Source organism: Acipenser ruthenus, chromosome 1, assembly GCF_902713425.1.
Source record: "Acipenser ruthenus chromosome 1, fAciRut3.2 maternal haplotype, whole genome shotgun sequence".
Taxonomy (NCBI): domain Eukaryota; kingdom Metazoa; phylum Chordata; class Actinopteri; order Acipenseriformes; family Acipenseridae; genus Acipenser; species Acipenser ruthenus.
Genome location: NC_081189.1, coordinates 40,517,848 through 40,527,782, shown reverse-complemented (window position 1 = coordinate 40,527,782; position 9,935 = coordinate 40,517,848). Strand labels below are relative to the sequence as shown.

Below are 9,935 nucleotides of genomic sequence, written 5' to 3'. Positions count from 1 at the left end.
TGTGTTTTCTGGAACTTCCTCTTCCTACCTACTGACTGCACAGCAGCACTGCATGACTTTGTAGTTTCACTTTTTACTCCCAAGGTAGACTGATTGAAATCAGCTTTGTGTAGAGGACGAACGTTGGCATGCATTAAACAATTGCCTATTCATGATGCTTTAATATAAGGAAGAGTATCAGTAATGGATTATTAAGGTCATAATCATAGAACATATACAAAAAAATGAAAACTCAGCTGTAAACCACTATCATCAAGGTATTTATTGAAACAATTCAGACAAATTGCATTCATCTGTAATACAGTTTTAAAATAATTAACATCGGTGCCGCTGTCAACATTTTAGCATGAAAAATAGCATTATTATTTCCATAACTACACAGCTCAAAAAACGAATTACCACAACAACCCAATAATATATATTTTTAAATATAATCTGAAATATTTACCAAAGCCAGACCAACAAGACCATTATATGTCCTTGTTTGAAACACTTAAGGATGTGTAGATAAATATTATCACTAACATAAAGAGAATAATGCAGCAGCCATTAGATTAGATTAGACACACACTACACTATCAGTTCATAACATTACCATACATGTACAAAAAAGTGCACATAACCTTGTAGTAACACATAACCTACATAAAAGTGTAATACACCCTAAAATCGGGTATTGTACTGTAGTTCTATCCATTTCTTTCAATTAAATTACTGTATTATAAACTGCTGGATTAATGCATTTGCTATACACATATATTTAAGAGATAGTGCCCATCGATGATGGCACTACCGTGTGATAGTTGACCACAGCGGGAGTTATGGTCCTGAGCCAAAGGCGAGGGTGCTAACAAAAGTCAAGGTCAACTATCACACAGTAGAGCCATCATCGAGAGGGTACTATTGCTATTAGAAAATTATTTTTACCGTTATTTTCTTTAAAAAAACACCATAAAACCTAGATTTACCTTGAACTTGTACTGGTTTGTCAGGTACCTTTCCGCTGAGTAAAGACATTCTAAGAAAATAGTACCGAACATTTTTTAAATAAAAAACAAGAATTACATATAAAAGAGAAAAACAATTAGTTTTTATTTAGTAAATCCATTTTTATTTTTTTTATTAACTTGTTAGGATTTTATTTATAATCTGGACATTGCCTGAGGAACGAACGGAGCAATTACTGGACAGTCCGTGTACGATGGAGTCTGAACTACCAATACAATCTCTCATTAAATACCACTCTAAAATACCTTCTAACTCTCCATGTTTCTATCTTCAGCCAAAGCTCTACTGAATCTACCGTATATATGAATGGAGCAATATTACTGAACTGCCCGCGTCTCGCTTTGTTGTTGTTGAAAGATGCTGTGTCTGTGCTCCAGTCGAGGTGACAGTCAGTGATTGGCTCTCGGCAGTTGCAGGTACAGGATTGGTTGCTTTCGTCAATGCAAAGTATTGATTGGCTGGTTTGGTGGATAATAAAATTAATTTGTACCAATTGTCTCTTTATTTAGTATTTACTGTCCAATAGATGTGAACTACGCTTAAAAATGCAGCAAGTCAAAAAGAAAAAGCTAGCGGTTGCGCAGATTGATTTTAAATTTGATTCACAGTTGGTGCCGAGACATTCCAGCAGGCATCTACCGTGTATTAGAGCCCACTAGAATTGGAAGCTGATTGGCTGACAGTACTGAATCATTTTCTAATCATTCTCAAAAGAGAATTTGTAGAGCAGGCCTCAACCTTCATTCTTATAGTGGGTCTAGACGGCCTTACAGGATAACATACTTGCTTAGCCTGGGCAGAACTGAGTTATTACAGTCTTAGATTGATATAAATACACACATCGTCCATGGCTGTGCAGCTTTCCATATACACAAATATTGTGTATGAAGTTGAATACTTCTGAGCCATACGGGATACTGTGAGGCCTGCAAGCAGAAAATGCACAAACAAAGATATTCAGAATGACCTTCAGCTGCACATTCATACCTTCCTGATATCAAGAACTATGACAAAAACAAGTGAACAACTTATAATTTAAATGTAAACTACTGAGACTGCACAAACAGAGATATAGGCCAAGCAGGTGTTACAATCAACGCTGACTCAAACAGGCTGTAACAGGTACACTATAAAAGTCTTTCTTTGCAAAAATGTATATATATTTTTTTTTTTTAAGATTCTCCAAGTTTCCCAGACCTCACATCTACACACGATTGTCCAATATTGGTGCTAATCAGTCTGTTGAACTAGATGTTAATAACTTATTTCAATTGAAAATGTTCTTGTTACTGCTCTTACCTGTATCAGGAAATAGGTACTACATTCAGATTGTAATACTATACTGCGACATGGTGACCAAATACTGTAAAGCAGCTCAGCAATTATTATGTTTGTTATTATTGTGAGACAAAAAGGGAAAGTAAAATCTGAATTTGTCACCCCCACTGAGAAATAACCTATTCACCTCATGCATTACATGACCTATACATGTTAAAAACAGGACAGTCCTTACAAAGATGGAAAAACTATTTTAAAAGATAGTGTGAACACGCTATTACAATCTCCAGTTTTTTAAAACACTTATTGGAAACCCTTTTTTTCTTTTTTACTTTGGCATCAAACTACTGCACAGAAGTGTCTCATTTTCCAACTGCAGTTCCAGAAAGGATTAAGGTTAACAAAATATGCTGAAAACAAAAATTAAAAAATGCTTTTATCCAAAATATTGAACACCTGAGGAAAACAAATCTTCAAATGTCGTTTTACTATAACATATTCTATAAGAGAATTAAGGGGGTGAATTATAATGACATTATGTATAATAACCCATTTAATTGAAGGAAACTTACATATGTACTCTAGTACCGCACAACACTGTAGTTGGTGTCTCCCACTGTTGCATATAAGCTGTCATCTTTTGAAATGAGAATTATGTTATACTCAACAAAACATTCAGAAAGCTTCAGTACAAAGGATGGTTATAAATGGAGAAAACCCATTGCCCCAGAAAAGTGACACATTTAGCTGCCTTTTCTAAAATAAATATTTGACAGGAATTTGCTTTATTTGCAAGTCAATCTACAAAAAAAAAAAAAAAACGGGTTGCAGGAAACCATTTTGAAATGATTTAATTAGTACCATAATACAGCCCTTAAAAGGCATCTAACCTTTGCTGATGAAGCAGCTGATGGCTGATTGGAAATGTCTGACTGCATTTAACAGTGGCATATGTTTAAATGTTATAGGAATTAGCCAGATTCAACAGTAATTAAAAATAACTCATAGATATACAGTAAATGCAAAATTCAATATTTTGCTCAACTTACTTTCTGACACAGGGTTTGGCAATGGTCCTCTCCTAAAAAAAAAAAAAAACAATTTCACATAACTGTGAGTTTATAGCTGCCCAGAGTAAATACAGATGGATATAAGATGCTCTCTGTTTATGAAAGCATAAACCAGTCACAAACATTAATAAGCCCCCTCTGTTTGTATCATTTTCACAAAGCTTAGTCTGTCTAATATAGAGAATGAGTCCTGTAGAGACAAAGATACCTAAAAAATATTTTTTAAGAGAATTTCAGTAAAAAAAATAATAAAAATTGATACATAAATTTGCACCCCCACTACGAAAACAACTAAGACCCGATCTATCATACCAAAATAATGACTCAAACACTGCTTAGTCGGACTAGTATAGTGAACCAGGGTACTGGAGAGGAAAGGCATTGACCAAGGAATCCACCCAGGTTCCACCCAGTTCCTCGTGACTTTAAAGACATAGACAATGGAAGTGATGAACAAGTGACTCTATTCAAATAGATATATAGTGTATGAGGGCTGTTATTCAAGTTTATCTCTACCCAGTCCTAACTTTATATGCAATCTCCCCTTCACCAGAGCTAGTGGCTTAACAGAAAAGTTATATTCCCTACTGCAAGCTTGTTAGAAATTGTGCCTTTTCCAAAAATAACCTGTGCAGCTGCAGTAGCTAGGGTGTAGATTCTACACCTGCAATATGCATACAGAATGGAACTATAGTAGCCTGCGTTTCCAGTCCAGGAAGAATGTGCCTTGGAACTAAACAGACAATTTATTAGCCTTTCTTTTGCTGTTTACTTTTAGGATTACTTTTTTAATGATATTTACACTCGGATTATAATAGTGTCTGTGTTAAGGTGCTTTCTCTTGCTCTTTCTGCCAGCCATAAACATATGGTACATAGACTAGATCAGCGAAAGTGTCACTATAGAAGAGAGAGTCAGTGCCAAGTGTCCTGTTGTAACTCAAGCAATACACAACTGTGTACTAGAAGATGCTGGTGCTGCTTAATAATATAAAAGATACGATGAAAAAAGGATTTTAAAGAGATAAGAAATTAAACATTATGAAAACGATGGTATAAAATAAGATAGATGGTATAAAAGTGGAAGAAGCTTCCAATTGATTTTTATACTGCTCCATCACCTTTTATGATGTAATTCTGAGTGGTTCCCACTGCATAACTAAAATGTTTTTTCTATTTTGTGTTGAAGGTTCAGAGTTCAGAGAGTTGCTTATCTGTTCTAGCTGCAGCTATCTGGCAGGATCAGCCAGAGTTTCGTTGTGTTAGTAAGCGCCAGCGCCATCTGGTGAACACCTCTGTATCGCTGGAAATACAAAAGGGACACTCAACCTGCTGGTGTTCACTAGGTAATGCTGGTGCTTACACACAAAGACACTCTGGTTGCCCTTGCCTATGTAATTTTTGTCTATGTCTGGCAAATAGAACTGAAGAACAGCTTCTGAACTCATGCTTTGCACTTTGCAATTAGATTTAAGAATAATTAAAAGGGACAGTAAAATACAAATGACAACACTTATTTAAAACCACACTACTTACTATTCAAAACACAGAGCTATAACCATTTTTTAATGTTCTCTTACCTGCCAGCATTAACTGAAGTTTGGGAAAATGAAGGGGGCCTCTGAACATTGTAGAAGTTTTCGTATAGAATGGGTGCTATGGGTAGAAGATAATTATTGAATTACAAGTTTAAGTGTCACAAAGTTAGAATGTGAGATCTTGACAGAAATAAGGACTCTATTACAGTAGCTAGAAGCGTGTAATCACATAATTAAATAGCAAATAACACTTCATTTAGAGCAGGAGTCTCCAACCCAGGTTGTGGAGAGCTACTGGGTCTTCTGGTTTTCGTTTCAACCAAGCTCTCAATTACTTAATTGTACCAATTATTGACTTAATTAGTCAAGATTAACAGGTGTTCCAGATCTTTAGCCATTGATGACATAGACACCTATCAAACCTGAGGATTTGGGGCTCTCCATGACTACAGCTGGAGACCCCTGATTTAGAGGTTTGCCATGAATGTAATCTACTGTACAAACAATTGCCACAGTACATGCCTTACTTACATCACCTTCTAACATGTACTGGGACAGCTGAACAAATGCAACTGGGGGTTCAACAACTGCAGAAACCCAAACTGTTTAGTAGCAGTCTTGGCAGTCATCCTACCAGGAGACAAATATCTATTCCGGAATGCCAAGATATTCATCTATCCTAATACTTGGAGGGTACGAGCGTGTACAAGTTCTCGTTTTCAAAGAAATACCTGGTGGATTGTCTCCAGTCTTCCTCAGGTCTACGAAGTACTCCAGGTCCTTCTTTATACTGCACTGCTCCAACGACTTCCGCACTTCTTCATACAGCTGAGGACAGAACACGGAAACGTTTCAGATTATACACTGCAAAAAGAGCCCTCAACATGAGAAGCCACACACAGTCTGGATATTCTAGTGCTTAAGCAGAATAGGCTTTGTTGTATCCTGGCTGGCATTGCCCTTACAAAAAGTCTCCGTAAACCAATACAGAAATAAAAAGACAGACAGTGACCTGAGAAAGCAAGGATGAACAGGAAACTTTGTTATGCAAATAAACCACAGTGGGTGTTAACAATGATGCTTTTTTGAATTGATTTAACCATTAATAGTTTACACTAGGGCTGCTACAAATAAAATCGAAAACCGATTTTTCGATCGATTCCATTCCTCATTATATACATTGATATGAAAACTGGATAATCGATTCAATAATTACATTTTTGTAACGCACATAGATAATAACATTATTTAAGTGTATCAACGAAACTGCACTGAATGCCCTGCCTTGCTATTTACAGTATTTCTGCCAGACAAGCAGTGGGCGTGCTCTTCTTCGCCTGCTTGTGTTATTATTATTATTATTATTTATTTCTTAGCAGACGCCCTTATCTAGGGTGACTTACAATTGTTACAAGATATCACATTATTTTTTACATACAATTACCCATTTATACAGTTGGGTTTTTACTGGAGCAATAATATTTTAAAAAAAGGAATAAATAGACGATCAGTGATGTTAAACACAATTTTGGAGTAACAACCAGTATTATTATTATGATGATGTTTAAGGCAGGGATTTCCGCATTGTGTGTTTCAGATAGTGAAGGTGGTACAGTACTGTAGCGCCGGTGTGTGGTGGGTTCTCAGCGGTGGTAATGAAGACGCTACCAGGAATTTCTTTTTGGCTGTAAAAAGTGCCGTTTCATTTTTTTTAGCTCTTTCAGAAAGATGGATTTAGCTCTTTTACACTCCCAGCAACAACACAACTACAGCGCGCAGGCTGAGCTTAATATAGGTATGTAAAAATAATGTGATATCTGTATAATGTGAAATAATGTATAATGTGATACGTTGTAACAATTGTAAGTCGCCCTGGATAAGGGCGTCTGCTAAGAAATAAATAATAATAATAATAATAATAATAAATAGGCTCATCCTCACTGCTCATTGGTTGGGATTACAGTTGGTGATTTGCATAAACTTCAGTTCAGCACAGAACACACAAAGTCCCAACTTTCGATCTTGTTTGACCCGAAGCTACAGTACTAAGAAGATGCAATGTGTGATGCTCCAGCTGTCACTGAATAAAAATAAATAAACTTGCATCTAGTTTATATAGATTGCATTCCAAAGTACTGTAATCTGTTTGGAATACATATTTTAGCAACAACCCTGTATTATGTTATACTTGCTTTAGGCTTGTTGTGAATGTTTTGGTTTTGTTTTTTTTCTCCTGACACTACCAAGGCGTAATTACCCCTCACATTCAATTACTGGGCACAAGCTTTTACTTAACAGCAATCATCGATATTTATTTGTAGGATTATATTTTGTGTACCCAATTAATCGATTGCTATTTTGAGGCTTAACTGACAGCCCTAGTTTACACTGATTATGAGATAATGAGATAACTGAGGAATTAGATCTGTGTTTCCTTATCAGATACCATAAAGCTCCTCTCCTCCACCACCGGCAGATTAGCGGTACCCCGCCTCTGCTCCCCTGCTTCCAGAGACCGCTCCTTCTCCACCCTTGCCCCTCAGTGGTGGAACGACCTACCCATCGATATAAGGACTGCTCAGTCCCTGACCACCTTCTGGCGCTTCCTCAAGACACACCTGTTTAGACAGCATCTGTAAACCTCACAGCTCTCGACTATACTGGACTATATGGCACACAATTGTACCAGTACTTGCATCAGCTTGTACTTGTACTGAACTGCTCCATACCTTGCCGTATTCTACTACTGCTCTTAATTAGAACTACTTCCTGTATCTTGTATCTGACTTTACCCTTATAGGTATCCGTATTCACATTTTTTGTAATTGCTCTTACTTGAAATCACTCATATAAAGCACATATTTTTACTATAAGTGAACTGCTCTAAGTCAAACCCGCTCTTACATGTAATTATTTACTGTATTCTCTATTTTTTGCTCCTGCTTGAATTTTGATCTTTTGCTACTGATTTTATTGTACTTTACAACTGCTCTTATCTGTAATGTGATACTTTACCATGTGATATTTTGTAATGCGATACTTTGTACTGTAATATTTTGTAAAAATTGTAAGTTGCCCTTGATAAGGGCATCTGCTAAGAAATAAATAATAACAACACGTTGTTTTTTTTTTTAAATCCTAATGTCAGCAGCAGGTGGCACTGTTGTTACTTCTTGACCAAACTTACTGCAGAAAGAGGACAGAACTCTCTGACTTTGGAGTACATTGATCTCTAGAAGTCTGTAGCATAACCGGTTCAACTGTGAGCTGATTATTACTTGACTTATGTATATTCTCCGAGTGTTAAGAAGGGTTTCAAGCCTGTAGAATGGACTGTTGTTTTTATAAACATTCAATCAAAAGTTTGTCTTGACCACTCCATTTTAAAAGTTTACCTTTGCAAAAACATTAGTGAAACCATGGTAGAACATAGGCAAGTATTGTTAAGAATAGCGAGGTAAAAAGCATATCAAGGGTAAACGGTAAATATGTATAAACCTGGCAAAAGATTATGGGAAACCAAATTTGTGACCACACCCATCATTGTTCTTTTATACATTGCAGTCCAAATATGTTCCCTGTTTTAAAGAAGATTGTAATAGTCAAACGGCCTCTCACCTCATCATTAGTAACACACTGCAGGGAAAGTTGATTGACGTTAGTCCACAAAGCATTTCGCAGATTGTTTATCCTTTCCACTTCATGGTTCTCAAATATCTGCAGATATTCCAATGAGAACGAAGATCAGGGGGAGTCATTTTTAAATAACAATAAAATATATATATTACTTTATACAAAAACTACATAATTTATTAATATACAAATTACAATAGGTGTATTTTTATATTCCCGTTTATTCTGGACACACACCAGAAATATAAAAACTCGGTGCATAATGTGTTTTTTCTTTTCTTCTAAACTCAGTGACTTGCGGTTGTCATGCTGCTCAAGTATAAATATGTTATTTATTCGGCTGATAAATATAATTATCATGATAATTACAGACGATAATCGATAGCTGAAAATTAATTATTAATTTATTATTAATTAATTAATTTCTTATCCAGGGTGACTTACAATTGTTACAAGATATCACATTATACATGATTTCACATTATACAGATATCACATTATTTTTTACATACAATTACCGATTTGTACAGTTGGGTTTTTACCGGAGCAATCTAGGTAAAGTATCTTGCTCATATTGTCCAACCCTGACCAAGTGAAAGAAACGGGATTACCTCACAACTTTTTATGTGCTCCTTCTGCCACTCCACTACGGTTTTAGCCAGTGTTGCTACATTTTGCTGATACGTTCGATCTGAAAACATGTAAGCAATAGGCAGGTTACCTGTCAAATTAAATAACTGTAACTTGCTGAGCAACATCTTCTGCACAAGGATTTCCAGTTTTACTTTCAATAGCATGCGTAGATTTTTGCTGCATTTTTGATACACTAATCTATTAATGCATCTGGAAAGGTCTAATATTGTAAGCAGACAGCTGCTAAGGGGATATTTAATACAGTAAGTTATTAAATACGCAACAACACCAAAACAGAGAAGGAAGTACAAAGGATTACACACCAACTTGTTAAGTAATCAGACAGCAGAGGCAATTCAGTGGCCTATTTCTTTTTTTTAATTTAGTGTGCCAAATTTACCCCCGATTTCCTCCCCAATTTGGATTGTCCAATTATTTTTCTCCTCACCACAGCTATTGCCCACAACCCACGACCAAGCCAGCTTCTTCATTTACACCCAGGAACTCGAGAGCGGATGTCAGCGAGCTACCGGCCTCTGGAGGACAAAGGCCAGCCCTGCAGGTGTCTGCTCTGAGCTTACTGGATGCCTGGCCAGTAGGGTTTGCTGTGGTTAGATGAGGAGAAACAGTCCCTCCATAACCCAGGGGAGCGCCAGAGCCAATGCTCCCTTCAGAATTCTTTACTGGAGCATGTGTGGGAAGGTATTACTATCAATGTGCAGACAAAATTTGAGAAAATGTCCCCACAAAATAGTAACTCCTGAAAAAGAAGACAG

At 36.4% G+C, this 9,935-nt stretch overlaps 1 protein-coding gene across 1 annotated transcript in view; it reads right to left on the bottom strand.

The window, feature by feature from the left end:
* Window positions 1-247: 247 nt before the first annotated feature.
* The window catches only part of LOC117420945 (proline-serine-threonine phosphatase-interacting protein 2-like), a 34,781-nt gene continuing 25,093 nt past the window's right edge, over window positions 248-9,935 (bottom strand). The window contains exons 9-15 of the mRNA XM_034034737.3: window positions 9,138-9,217; window positions 8,512-8,610; window positions 5,625-5,721; window positions 4,936-5,011; window positions 3,336-3,367; window positions 2,859-2,923; window positions 248-1,934 (exon numbers count right to left, since the gene is read on the bottom strand). Of these exons, the coding sequence (XP_033890628.1) occupies window positions 2,868-2,923; window positions 3,336-3,367; window positions 4,936-5,011; window positions 5,625-5,721; window positions 8,512-8,610; window positions 9,138-9,217 (440 nt within the window). The 3' untranslated portion in view covers window positions 248-1,934; window positions 2,859-2,867. The remainder of the gene's footprint in view (window positions 1,935-2,858; window positions 2,924-3,335; window positions 3,368-4,935; window positions 5,012-5,624; window positions 5,722-8,511; window positions 8,611-9,137; window positions 9,218-9,935) is intronic.